The sequence below is a fragment of the Netta rufina genome (assembly GCF_964035555.1).
Source record: "Netta rufina genome assembly, chromosome: 9".
In the NCBI taxonomy this organism is placed as follows: Eukaryota; Metazoa; Chordata; class Aves; order Anseriformes; family Anatidae; genus Netta; species Netta rufina.
In genome coordinates, this window is record NC_140132.1 from 18230569 (window position 1) to 18253222 (window position 22654).

The following is a 22654-nucleotide window of genomic DNA, read 5'->3' on the forward strand; positions in this document are numbered from 1 at the left end:
CTGCCAGTGACTGCATCGGTCTTTGGACTTCAGCCCACATTTTCATTGCTTGCTGATTAAACAACTGCATCTGACAGAGCTTTTTTGTCTTTTCTAGCTGCTCTGAAATATGCTTATAACCAAATGGGAAGCGGGTGTTTGGGCTACGTATTGGAAATAAATCTCAACAGACAGAGGAACCAGGTGTATGAGTTGTTTGTGAGCAGATGAAACCATGATAATATTGGTGATTTGGGCAGTCAGCTGTGAACTGTATCCCATTTTCTAAAATACATGTAATATATTTATTTGTGTGTCAGAATTGTTGCTTCTCCCATTAAATCTTTTTACTACAAAAACATAGACTTTAATCTGGATTTATATGGAAGTTATGGAAGCTATTTATATGGAAGTTTATATGGCAGTGTGAATAGGATGTTCCATTATTGTTTGCTTTCCTTTCTTCTTTGCAGGATTTTCCTTAAGGAAATAGAAAATTGCATTGAAAATCCTGAGCTTCTTGCCCGATGCTTTTTAAAAAGAGTAAGTCAATCCTTTTGAGGGTTTGCATGAGTATCTATGGTCTTATCCTACAATGCTTACAGACTTACTCCTATCTTTTCACTCTGATTGCTTGTGCAAATGAGGGAAATTCATATAAGCAAATATTCACAAATTAATCCACTATTAATGGGTGTATATTTTGAAATCTGAACCTTTATCTGGTTTATTATAGGACGGGATCTATTACTGTTATTTTACCAATGTATTGACCTGCCTGAATATACAGCAGGCACCACCGTACAGTAAATAAGGAGAGAACAGTTAATGGCAGATTGCTCTCAGACTGCAGATATCTCTGTCTTCTCTCTTTTCTCTGCACCATTCAGGAAGCTTACTCCCCTGCAACCGGTTCAGTAGAGTCTACCACCTTCCTTGTGTGGTGAAACTCCACCAGCTCCATAAGCCTGGGGCTGATTCCTTTACGTGTTCGCATAATTCAACAACCAAGTGGGATTCTCCCCACTTGTATGAAGTGCTGAGGGTTAGCTGTTTGTTTAGAGTGAGCTCAGTTTATGAGAAGGCCCAAAGCTTCAGTTTATCATTGAAGTGGTGGCTTTAGTCAGATGCCTGTGCCTTTGCTTCCAGTGCCTGAATTCTGCAGCAACCTCCTCTGCGAGCTCCCAGTCATGCCCCCATTAGCATGACTGTTTCCTGTGACATAACAAAAGGTGCTTGTTTGTCTAGCACTCATTCAGAGTGCCTACTAATAAGAAAAACCTGTTTTAGAGGGTTGCTACAGCTTTCTTATACTCTGAAAAAGCAGCTGCTAGAATAAGACCCTGTGTGTCATATGGGGAAGGGAAGAGGAATGAAAAATGGGAAAATCTGTTCTTTTCTCTGTAGTCAGTGTACCTTTTGCTTCCACTGCACGCTACATCTAGCATTTGCCACTTTTCTAGTGTACATGTTGATTTAAAAAAAAAAATTTAAAGAAAGTTCAAATTCCATGTTTAAATGTTGCACCTTATGTCTCTCTCTGTCAAAACTGCTGCTGAGCCCAGTTCTCCTCTCTATTCTACCAATGTAAAATCAGCATCACTAAAACTGTGCTTCAGGTGTCAGGTGAAAGAAAAGCAGTCCCTCTTGTCATATTTGCTTATCAGCTTCCATTGGCTAGTCAAACCCCAAACGTTATGAATAAGAAGTTAAATTTTGTGTTTGCTTTTTCCCTATTTCAAATCTTGCGCTGAGAAGGCAGAAGCCTATCTCCTGAAAGGTCTGTGCTCACACAGAAGCACCTTTGATTCAAAGGCTTCCCCTCCTGTTCTGTTTTTAGAAGCCACATAAAATCCAGAAAGTTGTTGTTTCTGTTGGACTGCCTTTAGGAGGCACAAACAAAAGCCTGGTTGTGTGTTTGTGTTCCCCACAGTTTGGCAGCTTTTTGCGTCTTCCCACTGAGCAGAGGCTTCTGCCTTGCCCTGTGAGTTGTGACTGCTCTTGCCGTGGCACGGGGGTAACCGAAACAGCTGCTCTTCAAAGCCATGTCTGGTTCTGGGAGGAAATTCACGTTGTTGCAGATTCACTTCTGTTTCTCCTTTGTCCCGGTGTAACCTTCCTGCCATCACAGCATGGTGGGCCTGTAATTAGAAACAGACTGGTACTTTTTGAAGAATATTATCCTGTCTGAGCACACTGGACCTTTCCAGCCGTGATTCTAGAGCTGCTTGAAAGCATTCCAAGAGCTGCAGTGGGACGCTCTGGTGCCTGGCTGAGACCCTCCATCCCCTATGTGTCATTCCCCTCCTATGTCCCCACCCATTCTCCCACCTCCACCAATGCCACCTGGTCAGCTGGCACCAGAAATACAAACCCATCTTCTCAGGTGATGGCAGGAGCAGCACATGGAGTTCCAGCATATTTCTCCTCTCTGACTTCTCTCCTGGAACACAGCAGCAAAATCAGGTGCAAGATGAAACAGAAATGCCCCTCTTGTCCTCCCTCACACTTTGCCTGATCTTGTTAGGGCATGATCATCAAGTGAACCAAACTGCAAGTAAGCCAGCTCAACTTCACCCCTGTGGTACCTGGGGTAAATACCATCATGAAGGTACCTGACCTTGCTTAAAGCTCTGTGTGGCACAGACTGCACAGATGCTCAAAGATGAGGTGTGTGCTGAAATGCCTCGCAGGATGGATCTTGTAGCACTATATCAGCAATAAGATGAACGCTCTAGTTTGGTCTGCCAAAACTGGGGCTGGGAAGAAGGAAAGCTCACTAAACCAAAGCAATAATGCTTGGGAAGAATCGAAAGGTGTGTCAGACAGCTTACAAACATATGCCAGGTGAGGTGCCTGGCAGGAGTGACTCACTGTGGATTACCAATTACTTATTCATATTGCAACCATAGAAAAAGAGAATAATTTGACAGGAATTGTGAAAGTACTGTAGCACCTGACCAGAAACCTTGGTGTTGGATTCAAAGAGCTAAATTCTAATCTCAAAGAAAATATATTCATAAAGCAGCAGCCAACAAAGATAAGTGGAACTGTGCATGTATGCCACAGAAATACACTGTGAGTTAAATCTTACTATGATTCCAGGATGCAAGTTCATCATGGAAAGGAAAGTCATAACATGATGAGCATTGTGTGAAAGTACCAGTGGGAAGTCAGAACCTCTGAATATTGAAACAAAGATGTGTGAAACATTTAACGCTAGGATTTGAGTAACTAAATAATTAATTATGTCTTGAAATTTTAGAGTCTGAGCCTAATAATTTTATCAGTAATGTTCTATTCCTTACATACACACTATTACAGAAATTAAAAACTGGATCTAAAGATCTAGGTATCAGCCTGAGCTGGTGTCACTGATGCATGCAGCAGTAGATTGTGTTGGCACAGGGCAGTTCCACTAGGGCAGGTTACTGGTGAGTTGTTGATCATTTTACCTTTCCTTCATGTCAAACAGGTACTTGTCTTTTTGCCCCTGCTCTTGACTGTCACTGTTTCTGTTCTTGCCCTGTCCAATTAGGTTTCTATGGGCCAGGAACAAATTGTAATGCTTGATTACCCCTTTTAATTATTTTAATTTTGTGGGTTTTACCCCCTGCTAACTTTCCTCCAAGGCAACATGTACAAACAATCCTATTTAGGTGAAGAAAACTCTACGCTTCTTTTGAAACAGCACCATTAGTATTCTATTAAGTTGCAGTGGAGCTTTTTGATTGCATAATCCTTGACACAGTGAGGTGTTGCATGGCACAGTTCTGCTTTTATATCTGATTCATCAGGGTGACGCCAGTAAGTGCTATAGAAGAAAATACCAACAATACTGCTTTCTTCTAGTAACTATGAAAAAGAAAATGTTTTCCCTGTAGCAAGGGTAAGTAGGCACTGTCCAGTGGCCTGAAAGCACAGAGGAGAGAGCCAGGAATTCCTGGGCTTTATTTTTGGCACCAGTTCATTAACTGAGGTCGTGCCCACCAGGCTAGGTGCAGAGATAAGAAGCTCCAAGCTGGTCAGGCACAGCCAGTCCTGCTCCATGGTGGTGTAGCTTCTGAGCTAGTTGCGCTCATCGTTAGCAAGCTAACAATCTGGCAGAGGAACATCTGTTGGTCGGGATCCATCCATATAACCTAGGGAGCTTGAAATCTCCCTGGGCTTTCATAGCGATTGCCTTTGTTTTCACTGAAGTCAATGAAATATTGCTGTGGACTTCAGTGGGAGCACCTGTAGTGTAGTCAAAGGTAAATACAGGTCGAGAGAATCCACCACATCTAATTTGGATAGAACAGTTTAAGCAGTTCTCCCTGCCTAACCTAGAACAGCAAGACGAACTTGCCACTTTGTGTGTTTTTTTGTTTTCAAATAATCAATCACCCTCTCAGGAATACAACAGTTTCGCAATTAGGCTACGTGTCTTTCAGTCTGAAGTCTTCTTGCTTTGTGCAAATAGTGAGAAAAATTCATTTTTTGGTGTATTTAATTTAAGAAAGTAAAGAGCAGGTTTGGTAGCTTCAGTACATTTTTACATACAGACTTATGACCATGAATTAATTACTTCTATGTGTTAGGATGGCAGGTAAGAAAAAGTACTACTCATGGCAGATGCTTTGTGAATCCTTTCTTCTTGCCTTACTTAAGATCTCCTTTTCTTGCAGAAAGAGGACCTCCAAATATATGAAAAATATTGTCAGAACAAGCCAAGGTCTGAAGCTCTCTGGAGACAATGTGGAGACAGCATCTTTTTCCAGGTGGAATTGCATTTCAGACTAGCAGTGGGAGACCATCAAATGTGTTTTCCTTCTTCCTTTTCTTTAGAAAACTTAGAGAAAAAATAGAGATTTTTCTGCATGATCCTTATCCTGATGGCAGGTGCTCAGTATGTGTCAATGTGCTCTCTGCAGGAGGTTAGATAGAATAGTTCCTGGACAGGAGCCTAGTTCTTCAGGCTATAGCCAAACCAAAGAATTGCTGGCTTCTTTGCAAATCCCATATGATTGCAATCTCATGAGCAAGGCACGCCAGGTTTTGACACCAAGCTGAGCTTTTGATTAGTTCTCATTTAGATATGTTTTCACTGTGGCAAAAGTAACCTGTAAATTATGCAGATGGAACAAATTTCTCTCTCAATTAATTTACAGACATACTGATTTTAGATTACCAAATGATAATGATCTTGGTGTCTTGCCTGGGTTTCAAGGAGCAGTGATATTTTTCTTCCCTGTTATCTCTTACAGGAATGTCAACGTAAATTGGATCATAAGCTTTCACTAGATGCTTATCTTTTAAAGCCAGTCCAGAGAATCACCAAGTACCAGTTGCTATTAAAGGTCAGTTCTCCACGAGAGTGCAAAGGATTCCATTGCATAGCTTGTTCTACCTAAATAATTGCATATCAGTGTTGTTGTCCGAAGGACTACCTGGAAATAAATCCTCTCTCTCTTCTTCAACAAATACTTTGTAATGCTAAGTTGTAAAATGGTAACAGAGTCAAAGAAAGGACCTCCCTTGATAAGAACTTTTACTGCTTCACTGGGAAAACAAAATAGCATATGTTATATAGCAAGTATTTTATTATTTTAATTATCTTTTAACAGAAATTGAAAATGGTTTTATTGGGTCGGTGTGGTTTTACTGGAAAACAGTAACAGGAACTAATGCTCCAAATCCTCTAACATCCAACCCTATTTAACAGAACTCTTCCAGCTCTCTGAACCTACTGTTTACCCATAGTTGTGACTCAGATCTTTCAGAATGGTCTACTCCTTTTTGGTGCCTACATTTTGAAGACCCAACTAGGAACAAATTGTCTGTAAATTTTCCACAGGATGTATATAGAAACCTCAGTTTTCATTTGGTTGGAACTGTGAGTGGTCCACACTTGAAATTTTGGCCTGAATGGAGCAACAGGAAATAGATACTCTCAGGCCAATTAAACTTTTTGAAGATGGTGGCTTAAGTTCCTGTCTTCATCTCCTCAGTTCTTAAACATAGCCAATGTTTGCTTCTCTTCCTTATGGGAAGGCAGTGAAGATGAATTACATGCTGTTTTGAAGCATCTGGACTTAATGCAGTGCTCTGTACTGTCACAAAATCTAGTGTGAAATTTGCATTGAGGGTTTTAGGCTCTAATCTTTTTTGCTAATAGCTATCATGGCACTGGCTAAATTATGTCAGCTTGTGATGATCTGTCTGGTTATTCACTTGTGCAGTATTTCTGTGCCTTGTTACTGATTTTATGCAAAACTCTAGAATCCAGAAATTGAAGGAGGTTATTAAGAAGGGTGCTGACACCAGTACCTTTGTATCAACTTAATCCAGAAATAAGTTTGGCTCCCTTTTTTGAAAGTATTTTTGAAAACATTTTTAAAACATTTTTTGGAGCTTTCTTCTTAAGGGAGAAAGGAGAAAATGTCAAGGTGTTCAGAAGAGCAAGAGTAAACCAGATTCTACTTTTAATTTGGAATACGACTGTGAATAAACATAAGATCAAATCAAGGAGTAAAATTCTCAAGCAAAACGGGTTACAGCCATTGGAGCTGAAGCTGGTCAGACCAGTTTTGTACATAGGAACAACGCTTTGGCAAGGACATTTCATTTGTCAGGGATTATGAGATCTGTGAAGATGGTGCACGAAGTCCCTGGCAGCAGGAGATTTTAGGAGTGTAGGAAAATGGGAGTGTGAAAAATTGGCAACAACTTTTGTGCCTCAACTGTGTGCCTTGGTGTGCAAGAGGCAGACTAGTTTTAATTCTGATTGCAACCCTCTGGTTTCAATCAGTTCAGCTAATATTAAAACCTGTAGTCCCTCTATAAGGATGCAGACTACAGGGATCCATACTGGTCCTAGAAATTGTGCAACAGGTACCATAAGAGGCTTTTAGCCTCCAAACCCTGGTTGTCCAGATATCTGGGGACAGACTCCTGCTGTTTTGGTTTTGCAAAAACTACTTTTTTTTTTTTTTCCAAATATGGCTGAAAATGATGTACCTGAATGAGAATCATGTAAATGGCCATATATGGTCATACATGTCCATATATGGCCATTTATACCATGAAAATGATGAGGGAAAAATAACTGGAGTCTTGATTCATTGCTGGATATATTTCTGGGGCATGCTTTCTATTGGCATTGTGGCCAGCGTAGGGAAAGAAAACTAAATTTACTGTCCAGTTCTTAGTCATGTCCTATTGTTGCAACACTTTATTTCTTGGTTTCTTTACATTTTGCATTTCTGAACTCAAACTTGCATCCAACAAAACACTTTTTTTCATACCACTGACAGATGTATAGGGCACGGACAAGTCAATAGTGAATAATAATAATAATAATAACAAAAAAGTCTAACAGCTAATATGTTTATTCTTTCCACTGAATAGTGGATGCAGATTCCAAGCATCAAAATCATAGGTCACTGTGGGTGTCAGTAGTCAATAATGCTACTTCTTTTAGTTACAGTCAAATTACTTTCTCTATTCAGTGGTGGGAATCCTGATTGGCTTTGGTTTCAGATTCTGTGGTATAATCATGGTATCTTCCAGGTCCTTTGAGATTCATGACTTCTCAAGACTGTACCAACCAGATGTGGATCTCTTAACCCTTTTTCCCCAGATACTTTTTTTTTCCCAGTCTGTTTCTGATTTCAGGTTGATACTCATTGGCAAGTAGTTCTTCCTATGCAATAAAGTAAAAAAACAAACAAAACACAAATTTGTGCATCTGAGTAAGGTTCAAGCTCCTCTGTAGGCAGAGGATGTGTCTTTCAGGATTTGCATAAATTATATTTGTTGGTTCCAGGAAGAGAACTAGGTCCTGAGCTATGACTAGAACTCTTCAAGTAAAAAACACATGTAGAAATAAGAAAAGTCATACTCATAAGGAGCTCTGCCAGGCTAAGTAAATAGTTGGCCCTAAATACTTGGAATTCTAAATAGGATCTCTCTATGTGAAGTGATTACAGAAACGGAGCCCTCAAGAGGTATTGTTTGTTAATTTCCTTGTTTTGGGCACATGTAGTTTAACTTGTCCAGTTTTGTTTCTTGTCCAAGAGGATGGAAGATAGAATGACTTCCATCATTTCAAGCAGAATATAATATTTAAATATTTTTTTTCTAGATGTCAGCATTGTTCTGTGAAATGACTGTCCCTTAAAAAAGGTTGTCACATTTGCAAATGTAGATCTGTAATTCATAGTGAAGAGGTAGAGAATAAGAAGTGGGGAGGATTTATGGTAATCTTTCTTACTTCCTCCACCAAAAAGTTAACATCTGAATAAGATGTTTCATAGATTAAAAAAGCTTCACATAATTTAGGGAAGAGAGATTTGTGAGATGATTTGACCACAGTTTAAGCATCTATACAGGAACCAACTTCTTCCCATTCAGGCTTTATCTAGCAGACAAGAGCTTGTTAAGACCTAATGACTGGAACATCAAGTCTGACAAACTCAGACTAGAAAATAATTTATATTCTTAGTAGTGGGGATACATATCTCCTGGAACAAATTACAAAGGGAAACAGTGAATTCTGTAACACCAGAAATCATTGTATTAAGTTTGAGTTGTTTTTTTATAGGAGGTATGGAGTAAAAAGACAGGATGTAATTCTGTGATGTGCAAAAGATCATTGTAAATGTATCAAAATGGTCCTATCTCATCTTTAATGAACCCATAAAACTTGAAAATATGAAAAAGCTCAAAGTGTCCATCCTCAATGACAATCCTGGTAAATGTCCTGTTTTATTTTATCCTACATATCTGCTAATCTGTCTATGCAGCACAAACTTCAGGGAGGATTGTGTTATGGTGGCTTCAGGTATAAGAACTTTTCAAGTATTTTTTTTTCATCTTTTTTTAATCAGGAAATGCTGAAGTGTAGCAAGAATTCAGAGGGTACTGCTGAACTGGAAGAGGCCCTGGCCACAGTGCTTGATATCATCAAGTCAGTAAATGACTCCATGCACCAGATAGCTATCACAGGATATGAGGTATTATTTATTGTTGTTCTTACTGTTGTTCTTACTGTTGTCTTGATCCATACAATGTTCATGTCATCACTGATGCTGTGCCCATGGCTGGTACACTTTGCAGGAACCTGTGACACATTCTTGAAGGATGTCTCTCAGTGGCACGTTGTAGTGACCAGAAAGACATGTTAACTTCTCTGTCAACATGGGGATGGATGATGAATGTGGGGAGGAAGCAGTACAAATGCAATCCATATGAGTAATCACACACAAAACTCATTTGTAGGTGAGAGGCAGCAAGCGTGACTGACGTAACTTAAGAAATTTGCTGGAACTGTCTATGACCCCAATGCAAGTCAAACATTTCCAAATCTTTTGCTCTTAGGGAGGAAAATTTGGCTTCCATTTAAAGTGGGTAATAGAATCCACCCCAGTGACTGGCAAATTCATTATCTGAAATGTGAAATAACAGTCACAGTGCAAATAAAAGGCCATGAATGTATATATCTCTCTACTGAAGCTCCGCTAAAGTCATATGACTTGCAACATCCAGTACTGCCTTCAGAAAATGAACGCTAGAGTGAGAAGTGGAAGTGATTGACGTGTAAAAGAGAAACATGTCTGGTGAAATGAGGCCTGAGGGTGATGTGATTGCCCATTTTGAAATAGCTGCAGGGTGAAAATGTCAAGGAAAAACACACAGAACAGCCTGGTTGAAAGAACTATTATATCAGGGTAACGGGGTTTAGTCTGAGCACCAGAAAAACAGCATTCTGTGCAGAATGTGACTGCCAGAAGATATGCACAGTCTGTACTGACTGTGTCTGGGTGGCAAGACTTATTTTGTGTTTTGCAGGATGGAGTGCCTTCAGGAATTTTAATTTCTGTATTTCTCCCTTTTGTTCAAGTGCATCTGCACCTGGTAGCTGAGTAAATAATGCCTATTAGATCAGCATTATTTTATAAATGAATTTAAATGCATGCTTAGCTATTCGTTTTAGATCCACTGCTGTACACAGTTGGAGGTGCTCCTGTGGGTTGTGCATTATATTTAAAATGAGGATATGAGTTCTTATCCTGAAGTATCTGTACTGAGTTGAATGTGAACTGGTGGCCACCTCATTATATTAGTAAACACATAGACTAGCTGTAGTTCCTGTGGATTGGAGAAACACCACAGGTATTAAGCACAGTTTAGGTCTCCCGAACCTGAGAAACTTAAGTAAAGCATAGACTTTACTCCAGTCCTCTGTACAGCTACAAGCTGTACCAAGTTGATTATGCATGGTTGCATGGATTACAAGTTGATCCATGGGGTCTTGTACTATGTCTTCACACTGACAGCTGGGTTTAGATTAATAATATAGCATGAAAATTTCCTTCTCTGTTTAAATTATCAGTATCTTGTTGATAAATTTTCCATCTAATTTTCAGTTTTTCCAGTTTTTCTTCATGTAGGAGAAGCCTACTATATTCAAATTTGTTGGCTGGATAGATATAGTTTGTTGGTTTTTTAATTTCTCCAACAAACAACGTCAAATCCAGCACCTGGCTATTTCTGTCATTGAAAATTCTTAAAGAATTTTTTATTAATAGGAATTCTTTACAAGAATCCTTAAAGAATTCTTTAAAAATAGTCCCTTTTCCCCTTCTACTTTTGGATTTGTCAGACTTCCATGAAATGCCAGGCAGTAGCCCCGATAGTAGTAGACATTTACCTCTGCTTTATTGCCTGGACTGAAAGATGTGAAAAGGTACAGCATGGTTGGATGTGTAGCCTAATGCTGACAGCATTCCTGAGATGGTTTGTTACATGATTATTAAATGGGGTGAAAGTGTAAAAGTACATGAATCCAATACTTTCTTCTCCCCATTACCCCAATCCCTGGTGCTCAGGTCTGATGCCAAATCAACACCTCCCATTGCTCATAAAGCCACACCCCACCTTGTGGAGTCTACAATGCCCACACAGGCATGGTAGAAATACTTGCCTAAAACACCTTTCAGAGATGGATATTATGCCAGTGGAAAAGCAGGTTTTGTGGCAGCTGATGAATGCTCCTAATTGCATAGGCAATTCTGTTTCTTGGAGCTGTGCACATACAGTCTTGAGGAGCTGAACTCTTATGTAAGAAATTGTCAATATGGAAGGTTTGGGCTTTTTTTTTCCTTTTTTTTTTTTTTTTTCAAAGCCACTAAAAGTGTAAAGTAAAGCTTGGAGAGCAGAACTTTCAGAGATCTTTCCTACTATCATCCTAATAAATCTTCATGTATTCAAAATGTTTATTTGTATTCAATTTGGCCTGGGTAGTTTGTCCATTAGCTATGCAGCACTTGAGCCATTCATACATATCTCTTATCTTCCATAAGCATGAAATGCAGTGTATTGTTCTGACAGGAAATAATTATATCTGAGATAATGATGGAATCATTCACCTTAAATAAACTTTCTTTAGGACAAAATATCACTGTCCACTAGCACAAGTTCCCAGGAATGGTGTCCTCCTCTCTGTATTTCTGCCCACGCTGAAGACAAGAGTCCAGGTTTTGTAGGCTAGTATTCAAAGTCTTTTGTAGAATTGCTGCAAACTGCCATCCCCATTCATCCTCTTTCTCTCTGCAGTTGTGGCCTCCCACTTCTGTTGCTATAATCCCAATTCTAGACCCAAGACTGAAGAGGCATATCTACCACAAAAGTTGAACTGAGCTTCTGGATCTCAGTGCTGTATTAAACAGTAGCTGGAATGACAGGAAGCTCTCAACACTGTAAAAAAAAAAAAAAAAAAAAAAAAAAAAGAAATGCGTATTTTTGATTTAGCTTTCTGTTTCATCAATATGCTTTCCGCAGGTTTGTGGTTTACACCAGCCTGCACATGTAGATGCAAACATACAGTCCTGTATGCAGGAAAACCAAACTCTGTATTAGAAATGGCAAATGGTTATATTATAGAAATGACTGAGTCTTTTGGAGAGTCTCATAGTATCCTGATATGAAGTGGAGAAGTACCTCAACAAACCCTCATTTTGCAGTTGGATCTAGGTTAGAAGAAGGGGAGCGTGAGAGAGACCAATTTGCACTCCATGCTTTAAGAAATCATTCCCACTCAGAGCCAACATCTTTACCTTATAATCAACAGAACATAACAATGCTGAAAATATGTCCTTTAATAATGAACCAAGCTTATTCCCTAAACTACTTATACAAAGCACTCCCAGAAAAACTTGCCATTAGCATAATTATACTCATCATTAGTTCTAAAGCCCATTACCATGTAGATGCTGCCATGTCCTCTATCCACATATTACTATGCTCTTTAGTAATGAACTGAGCTATACTTGTTTGTGCTGCTGGCATCTGAGCCAAATATCATTTACATCCACTGAAGTATTTCCCCATAAGTGGTCCTGTCCTCAGACAATGGCTTTAACTCAGAAAGCTCTGTTTCCTGCTTATAGTTTCACTCTCCCTCAGATACTTTTAGGGCTCTTTGGTGCATTTACTCGCTCTTTGCCCAAGGCTGTAGAGAGTTGCATAGCTTGCAGATGGTGAGCTAAGAAACAATTGTCAAAGCTTTTAAATGCTGTTTTGCAACAGGAGGGAATTACATACCTACATACCTCTGAGCACCAGTCTGTCTCCAGACATCTAAATGTCTTTCCAGTTCTTGTCCAGGGATGCATACATCAGAAGCTCATAGCAGAGAAGAAACTGAACCTGGATCTTTCAGAGCTAAGGCATTTGTTTGGATATCTGGACTGCATTGGTCTTCATACTGCTTTGGGATCAGGAGTTGTGAAACCCAGTTCTTGTCAGAAAAAGACACTTCCGTGGTCATCAGAGGACAACCAGTGTGCCAGATCTAAAGAGGTCCTGAGACAGACCTTAGACACTAACTGTGAATGGGGAGACAAACTTGAAATTATGGACATAGAAAACAGTGGGTTAATGGTGATAGGAAGAAACCACACAGGTTTAGGCAGCAGATATGAGCAGATGGGCTTGCAGATGTAACACGTCTGCTCTCCCATACAAGGAATGCCTAAGCACATACCTCTGCCTGGAAACTTAATCAACACTAGAGGAAAGGACTGTGCTTGAGATTGCCCTAGTTTGAACATAATGTAGGTTCTCTTGTTTCCTTGCCTGCTAGGGGGATGTTAGTGAGCTTGGTAAGCTGCTGATGCAAGGTTCCTTCAATGTGTGGACTGACCACAAGAAGGGTCACAACAAGGTGAAGGACTTGGCTAGATTCAAACCGATGCAGAGACACCTGTTCCTCTACACCAAGATGCTGCTTTTCTGCAAGAAACGAGAGGAGAACACAGATGGTCATGAGAAGACGGCTTCGTACAGCTTTAAAAATTCATTAAAGGTAATAAATGTGGTAATGGGAAAGGGGGAAAAATAAATCTGGCTCTCACAATACAGGGAGGTTTCCATGTGGAGAGCTGGAGAATGTAGCCATATCTGGAGCTATCTCGCAACCCTGAGTAAATGGAAGCTCCTGTTTTAGTTTCAGTTTGGAGACAGATCCAGCCATATGTCTTGCAATTCCAGATGTTGGTTTTGCAACTCACTACAAACTGGCACCTTGCGTGTTCCTGCCTAGTGTCCCTTAGAGAGGAGCATGACTGCGTGGACTCAGAAATCTGTTCTGCCTATAGGCAGAACAAATCACTGACAGGAAATTGAAAACCTCAAACTGAAATTTTCTATAGGTGGACAAGAGTCAACATAGTGTTGAAAACCAACCTGCAGTATGAAGCGAACAAAGCAAAGAGGATAAACCCATGATCAGATAGTAGCCAGTGTTACTTTTGAGCATTTTTGTTAATTGTTATTTTATTTTGCCTGTGACAATCAAGATGATGAGTGATAAATCATAAATTGAGAAATACATGTTCTAAATTTTTGTTTTTAATGACTCCCTAAGGTGCAGAAATGAATGTAGTCTTTTAAAAATGCATCTCAGAGGAGACAGAATTTAAAGACTGTTGACATTTTCCAGAGTCCAGCTTCTTCTTTTCTATTTTCAAACAGATGAGCACTGTGGGCATTACAGAAAATGTAAAAGGAGATAACAAGAAGTTTGAGATCTGGTATAATGGCAGGGAAGAAGTCTATATCATTCAGGTAACAACAATCCTTTATTTCTAAGGACTATGTTTCCGTTTAATAGAATTACTTTTAAGGAAGTTTTCAATGTTGTGACTATAATTGTCCTGTACAGTTATTCTGTCGGAACTAAAATTACCAATATGTCATTGTGGAAATACAACTTTGGGCAAAAAAAGAAAGCAAAGTAATGGAAAATTATTTAGTGGGTTGGACAGAAAGGCAAAGACTGGACCTTAGGATTATGGTAGCCATTCCATCTCAAAGAGTGGCCTTTGCTTTCTTTTGATCTTAAAAGGGTTCATTCCTAGGTGAAACCAAGAGCAAATGTAGGTCAGGGCATCCAAGGAACTGACAACATGCTTTAACTAGATCTGCTTTGTCTTTTCCTTTTGTATTCTCAGGCATCTTCTGTTGAGCTGAAAAACACTTGGATTTCAGAGATTCGCAAAGTCCTGACAGGACAACTGGAGGCATGTAGAGGTAGGACACAGCTGATCTGATGATATTGCTTTCCTTCTGTAGCTGTGTGTGACATCGTGGAGCTGGGATAAGTTCTAGCATTGTCCAGTACTACCAGTGAAATTAGCAAGAACAGATCTTCTATGCAAGGATGAGTTGGGAGATTGCAGCATTGCTGGGATTTAAACCCATGTGTATGAATAATTATTCCACTCACAATTAGTCTGAGGAACGTGATTTCTGTCTGTTCTTCCTCTCAAGCGAAACATCCATTTACATCAGCATGTCAGGAGATGGGGTCCCGTTCTTCACTCTGTGCCTTCTCAAGACTGACACAAAAGATCTCCTTCCACACAAATGAAAGCACACAGCAACTGTTCCCATTCTTTGCTTTACTTTGTGATTGATTTTTTTTCCCTGTATATGGGAAAGTATGAGGGCAGCGATTGTTTTAAATATGACTATCAGTCAGTTATCCCATCTCCTCTCCTCTTTTTTATTTCTTTCTTTTACACAAGTAAGGAAGCAACTTACACGATTCAGAGAAATTTCTTTTAACATTTTTTTTTATTATTTTTTTTTTTTTAACAGAAGCAAGTCAATTACACCAAAGAATCACTGAGAGTGTATACCATGCACCGATGAATTCCTCCAATATAACCAGGTAACTACAGCTATCATGGCATATCAGGAAGATGTCTTTTTTGTGCCTTTGTGCCTTTGCAGGACATCAATTCTTAGTGTTCTGTTTAGCTTCCAGGGTACAAACTTACTAAATTGTCTTCGTATTCTTCAAAGGCATGTAAAGGCAAGTAAGGGTTTTGCTCATGGGGAAACTCAAAATTGCAATGCAGAATTCATTTCAAAGATCATCATTTGATTTTGCAAAAGAACCATATGCTCCCAATTAACTTGAAGTTTAGATATTGGAACATTTTCAGGATGTTAAATGGAGCTGTCAGCAAATCTTTGTAATGACCCAATTGCTGGGCAAGTTTAATATGTGAATTGGCATGGCATAACCACTGTAAATGTTTCCTTGTGATTGCTTTAGCAGGACAAACTAAACCAAGAGATCCCAGGTAACACAACCAGTCTTTGAGAGCTGTGCAATTCAATGCAAGAAATTTTAAACAGATGCAGTTCTGTTAATTCTGCATTACATTCTCTCTAGGCTTGGTTATATTTCAGAGATGCTTTGTTTGGAGTTTAAGCTGAAAAGGTTTAAGATGAAAATCTTTCAGCAAAACCACCCTTGAGATAGAAGGAAAAAAATGTTCCAGTAATCACAAAAAGGTTTCAAATCAATCCAGATGTATATCCCTCTCACAAGGCTATTAAAGTGAGAATTTTCAAAGTAGAAGTTATAGACAAAATATGACAGCAGGAAATTAATTAACTCCAGGAGGAAAGGCCATGTGATTAGATAGTTATCCTACAGTGGATTAAACCAGAGAAAAAATGAATGCTTGTCCTCACTCTACCAACCCCCCCAGAGAAAGAGAGGTTAGATGCTTCCACTCCAAATGCTGGGTTGTTTTAAAGGACAGGAAAATATGGTAAGACTTCATGAGAGAGCAAAACACGAAGTACCATTGCATGTCTTACTGACTGTTGTAAGCTGAAGCCACCTTGATCTTCTGTAATGTGTCTCCAACAAGAGCAAGGGCAGAGGAACTGCAGCGTGAGATGCCTCTGCAGTGGCTGATGAGAAACAGTGGATTCTTCAGACTGTGGAGCTCCTTCTGCAGCCTGTTTTGGGAAGCTGGGTGGAGGCAAGGCAAGGAAGGAAGAAGCTAGGCTTTGTGACAGCCACCTGCCTGCGCATAGTCTGTGTTTGTGACTGGCATGACTAAGCAGCGCCGGTTGTGAAAGGTGCTGTTATTTAGCTAGTGGAAGGTAGTATTAGCCAAACAGCAGCCAGCATCATCAGTGCTCTGCCAGAAGTTGGAGGCTAATTAATTAGCGAGATGTTATCTAAACATTGGAACACCCTCTCCTCGGTTGCCCTTGTGTAAAAGGCTATTGCTTGCTGGGAATTATCAAACCTGTACTGTCACACTGGGGAAATCTTTTTGCAGAAAATTCCAACCCCGTCCCCAAGCCACATCCATTCACTGACAGTCCTTTTTATTTGTTTACATGCTGTGGCAACACTTGGGAATGTAATTCCATGAGCTAAGCCAGGGCTGGGCTGACTCAGAATTGGAGCTGGGGTCTCTGCAAAATAAACACTTAGAGCTGGAGCCTTTGATCCAGGTGGTTATCACATGTCCCTAAATCCTGCTCAGTCTGTTTAAAATCTCTCTCTGTAAATTCTTCCCCAAAGTTTCACTATTTAATCCTGAAATGAGATGTCCTGTGGTATCTATTGCTGCTGTATCCCTCTGAAGGGATGGTTGCTGCATTTTAGTAATAATGAAATGATCCCTTTTTATTGTTTTCTAATCTATTAAACATAAACAGCTTAAATAGAATATATTTCTAATGTTTTAACTCTCTGATTTCTTGGAAATAACTGATTAAGTCACACATCCATGTAAAAATATCCTGTGCACACAGATAGACACTAGGAATTTTACTGCAGATTCTGTTTCAAAGAAGCTGGTGTGTTTTCTTCCTGTCTTTCTCACAGCTGTAAATCTTTAACTCTGTCAGCTGCATGTTTCATAGACATCTCAGCCTAGATGAGAAGGAACAGAGAAAAAAGAATAAGGAAATGTGAGTGTGCTTTGGATTTGTTCCCGTATTTATTTTGAGCCCCATTTTGTATCTGACATCAGGCTGCAAAATCATATTTTGATTTAGTGCAGGAGGTAACAGAGACCTCCATTAATGTTCCATCAGAAACAGGTCAGAGGTTCAAATACAAAGCAGTCTCACACTGTACTTATGTATGCTTGTACTTATAAAAGGTACATGTATTCATGGATCTCCAAATGTTTTGAAGATTTTAATGATAACTTGGACTTTCCCTTACAGCAAGACAGACACCATGAACATTAAGAAGAAAAGTTCATATGTTAACTGTAAACAGCAATGTAATTGCTGATACATGTTAGTAATGAGCATTTTGGGACAGAGTATTTCAAGTGTGTAGAAATAATGACATGGGTGGAACATCCAGTCTGCCAAAGATAACAGTCATACACACAAACTAAACCACCAGGCACTTGCAAAAAAAAAGAGGATAAGAACCTTGCAGCTCTAATGCCCTACAAACCTGCGGCAGGGGGCTCATTCCCGTTACAGATGGCAAAGTACCTGTGTAAATCTGGCAAGAAAGATCCCCTGGTCTGTGGTTCAGTTGTATATAGGTATATCCCACTTGGATTCATGTTTTCAAAGAAGAAACAGAAGTTGGGAGATCCTGGAGCCAATGGAAACCGTATGTTTCTCTACACATGCTATGACCTCTACATGACCATCCAGTACACATTTCTCTCCTGGGGTCAAATACATTCACGCCTCAAAGAACAGAGAACTGGGGTCCTCTTTTCTAACCCAGTTTCTCACCTCTTCCTTCCAAATCTGCTGGACTTGTAAAAGGAGAAAGGAGGCAAGGGCCAGAATAGCTTCTTCCACCATACATGCCTACACAGATGCAGATTTTTATAGAACACAGTTTTAAAACCTGCCTTTTACTCCATAAATTAAAGTTTCAACATCTTATTGTAACAAAGAATGCTTAGTGCTAATATCTGAGTGCTCCATTGGGTATTAAGCAGGAATGTAACTATTTTTGTATTTCTTTTGTCCAAAGGTATAGCAGGAAATCATCAAACATATATGAAAACAAATCCGAGACATCAAATGTGGAAGCGTCTAACAATAAAAACAGGAATTCCAGTCCCAATGCCAGACAAAAGAGAGGTAGGAGTTCTGAGACAGAGCTTTTTGCTTCCAAAGGGTAATATTTTTATTTTTGCAAACTCATTTCTAGAGTTTGATGATGATACTCAGAATGCGTGTTGTTTAAGTCCAACATCAAAAATCAGTGCTACAAACCTGAGCAAAACTTCACTAATACCAAAAAGTGTTACCAGGTTAGGAATTTTTAAGTCTGAGTTTTGATGCATTACATCAAAATGCTCTCTATGTTTGTTTATTTATTTATTTATTTATTTTTAAGTATGACTTTGGAGGTATAGTATGTGTATTTTAACCCTCTATATCCTGGATAAGTTGGTTTCTAAACATATTTAATTTTAAGGTTGTCCATGAACTTTCCTAACAAATTTCCTTACTTTATGTCAGAGATTCTCTTGCCTCCTCTGGGTATAAGTTTCCCACTAGTGTATATTAAGTAAATGCACATGCAGTCACCGAAAATCCCTCCATTATTTGAGGGCGTAAATACAATAGATATATTCTATAAAGTGCAGGTTTAAATGAACATTGAAAAGAAGCTGGATCTCCTCTGGCAGTAGCAGGAACACCACTTTCTCTTTTAGGTACCATTTTGAAATGCTGAAGCACAGCATTTTTTTTTAATCCCTTTATTAATAGAGATGGTCAAAAAATATTGAATATTTTTTTTTGAAGAGTAGGCTATGTGTCAAAAGATTTTCATCACAATAAGTTTTCATCAGCAGCAAAAGTTATGGATTCTTCATAAAAGAATGCAATTTCATAAATTAAAAACCTGTTTCATATTTTTTTAAATGTGAAATATTTTAAAATTTAAGAAAATGGAAAAGCAGAAAAGCAATCTTTAATTTTAAACTCATAAACCCTAGCTTTTAAAATTTTCTGGGGAAATTATTGGTGTTTTTTACTGGTACAACTTGCACATGAGTGTGGGAGCTGGGATCACCCTGTATGCTGATTTTCACTCTGTCTTCTGTTTTCCCATGAGCAGTTCCTTAGGGCTCTCACTGTAATTTCTTTCTTCCTCGGTGCTAGCTCAGCTGAGAGCCACCTCATGCTCTGGTATGTGGCTGCTCCTGCAGGGCTGAGCAGTGAGTCACTTCTCTCTGTGGGATTCAGGGTGTGTGCGTGCATTCTGCCCTGCAAAACACACTGCAGAGAGAGTCAACGGAAGAGCTATCTGGCTTTAGATGTCTCACTTTAATTTGAAACTTTAATATGTGTCCCTTTGAGGCACCAGCGCCTCTAGCTGGGACTCTGCAGGGGCTGAATTCAGTCATTTTAAGGATGTACAGTTAGGTCCTACCCATAAAGATGCATAGGAATTGTTCTGTGACTAGGGCTGTGCTGGTCTGCAGTACACATGCTGTGCTCTGCTAAAATTGTCTCTTTTGTGCCACCTACTGACTGTATCGCTCCCAATATCTATGTAGTTAATGTGAATTTTCAAATGTTTTCTTTAAGAAGTACGGAGTGTGTGTGTGAGTGTGTGTGAGCTGCTATTGGCAAGGTGTATCAGCTTCATCACTGTTATGGCTAAGTGCATGTGATTATGTGTTGTCCACATATAAAACAGTCATTTGTGTGGACCTGATCGGTAAATTCAATGATGTGAAGCTATATGGGAGTCAAGTCCTGCAAGAACCTCTGGAGATCAGCCAGTCCAAGCACCCTGCTCAAAGCAGGGTCAACTGCAGCAAGTTGCTCTGAGCTGAGTATGTTCAAGGGTGGAGATTCCACAACCTTCCAAGGCACAAAGTCCCAGTATTTAACCTTGACAGTAGAAAAGTATTTTCATATTTTTAAATTGAATTTCCTGTATTTTTTTTCCCCTATATTATTCCTTTTGGTGCTGCTTGCCTCTTGTTCTGTCACTGAGCTCCACTGCGAAACATCTGGCTCTGTCTTCCTTACTCACTCTCACCAGGAATTTATATACATTCATAAGCCTCCCCTCAGCCTGTTCTTCTCCAGGCTGAACAATCCCATTTCCTCTCTCCTCATATATCTGCTACTTCAGTCCCTTAATCATATTCATTGCCCTTCAGTGAATTCACTCAGGTTTGTTGATGTCTCTCCTGCACTGGGGAGCTCAGCACCAGACTCACGGGGCTCACCTGTGCTGAGCTGGAGGAAGCATCACCTCCTCGGACCTGCTGGCAGGGTTCATCCTAATGCAGCCCAGAATCCTCTTGGCTATCTTTGCCACGAGTGCACATTGCTGGCTCATGTTCAGCTTGTTGCCCAGCTAGACCCAGTCCTTATTATGTTTGGAGGTGTTTTTCAGGATGATTTGGTATACCTGCAGACTGAAGGAAAAGGTTTGAAGTAACTCAGGTGGAGACAGTATGACACTAGAAACCACTCTTTAATGACTGGCTAGTGCTGGAATGCTGCGAGGACTTGTGAAATCCTAAGTGAGAGAGGATTCACTAAGTGAAGTGATATAATCCACAGCTGAACAACTGGCATCCCCCCCCAACCCTGCCCTTTCCTCGTGATGCTGTGATGATCAAGTACTATGGATTTTCTTGTTGTACACAAATGGGAAGAAAATGTATTTTATATACCTTTTTTCTGGTTTATTTATAAGCTAATCCAGAGTGGTCCGAACTTCAGCCTGCAGGGCATTGTATCAGGCCCACGGTATTTTTACAGGTGTTGCCTAGCAGTGGGAGCACTCACGGCAGGGAATGGATCTGAGGCCAACAGAGGCAGTCCAAAAGCTGAACGCTTCCCAGTGCACCTCTGTGCAGCCCCACAGCTGAAGCTGTCACCTGGTAGCACTTCCTCACCAGATGCATCTGACATGCAGATGACCACACTGACATTAAAAAAAAAGAAAAAAGTACTGTTAAAATCTGTTCATCTCACACCCACCTATGTGTGCAGGCACTTTGGATCCTGAATTATTTTGGCTGCAGATCAGGATGTGATAGGATGCACTTTCTTTTGGAAACACAGCTTCTCTGTCTGTTGTTTGTCTGTCAGTTTGGATTCACTGTCTCTTTGTGTTCCCTTTGTATTTCTGGTCTTCATTTGTGCCTCTAATGGTTTTAACTGGACAATGTATGGAATGAAGAGGAGAAAGCTAGTGGTCAATCCCAAGACAGAGAACCAGGCAGCCGACACATGGCTTTTCTCCTGCTTTTTTGCCATAAACCTCTCTGTGTTAACCTGCCCATGTGAAGAAAGAGACAGATACATGATTTGGCAGGAATGCACAGATCAGGGGATTTGATCTAGGCCCACCTCTTTCCTGCAATGTGAGTAACTGTGTGTCTTTGAAACCCAGAGTCCCAGGACCTAGATCCATCTGTGACTCCTCTCGATAAATGTGAGTGTCAGGCAGCATGGCTGGCTTATTCACGCAGGAGCCTGGCATGTAAGCTTTGATGGCATGGCCCTGCTTACATCCTGGCTAACCACCAATTGAGAGCATTACTATCTGCCAGCTTTGGAGGCTGTTAGAAAGACTTCAGCAGGTAAGGCTGAGCATAGCAGCTACAGGGGCTGATCCTGGCAGACTCTGCGGTGCTGGTACTGGCTAGCAAAAGTGTGATTGCTCACAATGCTGCTGTCCGTGCATGTCTTGTGCTGCAAGGCTTCTCTTATTTCTCCCTACAGCCTTGCTGTTCCAACCATAGTGACATGTTTTCCTAGTCAAAGGTACTAGATCCTTTTCAATGAGCTTGCTGCTAAACTGTATTTTCCTTTGATGAGAGCTACATCCCATCACCTGTTTTTCTTTTTTGTTTGTTTGTTTGTTGCTCTCCATTGAAACTCAGTGAGCCTAACTCAGCCTGGGGGCTCTGTTTAGCTCAGCTGATTTAATCACCCTGACCTCATGTCACCTTTCTAATTGATTAGCTCTTGCTCAGGCTTGAACTGAATCAAAAAAAAATCTCTATTTTCAGTTGTCATCCAGTGCTAACCTTTCCTTTCCCATAAGCTGAATGGCTGACCCTTCCTTCCTTATTTCTCTTCCCTCTCCCTCTCTCTCCTAGTTGATGCTTCCACCAGCCTTAACCTTGAGCGCACAGCGCTTGCTAGAAAGCGATTCACATTGCAAGGTCTTTCCAACCGCAGAGCTCCACCCAAAGGTAAAATCACCACATGCAGCATTTGGTCTCTGGCCATCTGTCTCCTGCACTCCCACAATGTTCTCTCCATCACATAGTGCCATCCATCACTATTTCCTAGAGTGCTGCCGCATCCCACCCAAATGCGCCTGTCTGATACGCATTTATGA

General features: G+C 40.2%; 1 protein-coding gene across 1 annotated transcript in view; it reads left to right on the forward strand.

Moving 5' to 3' along the window:
• The window catches only part of MCF2L2 (MCF.2 cell line derived transforming sequence-like 2), a gene marked incomplete at both ends in the record, with an annotated part of 134231 nt that overhangs the window by 99447 nt on the left and 12130 nt on the right, over nucleotides 1-22654 (forward strand). The window contains 10 exons of the mRNA XM_084292349.1: nucleotides 453-522; nucleotides 4647-4739; nucleotides 5226-5318; nucleotides 8850-8975; nucleotides 13106-13327; nucleotides 13996-14088; nucleotides 14475-14553; nucleotides 15124-15196; nucleotides 18296-18405; nucleotides 22410-22505. Of these exons, the coding sequence (XP_084148475.1) occupies nucleotides 453-522; nucleotides 4647-4739; nucleotides 5226-5318; nucleotides 8850-8975; nucleotides 13106-13327; nucleotides 13996-14088; nucleotides 14475-14553; nucleotides 15124-15196; nucleotides 18296-18405; nucleotides 22410-22505 (1055 nt within the window). The remainder of the gene's footprint in view (nucleotides 1-452; nucleotides 523-4646; nucleotides 4740-5225; nucleotides 5319-8849; nucleotides 8976-13105; nucleotides 13328-13995; nucleotides 14089-14474; nucleotides 14554-15123; nucleotides 15197-18295; nucleotides 18406-22409; nucleotides 22506-22654) is intronic.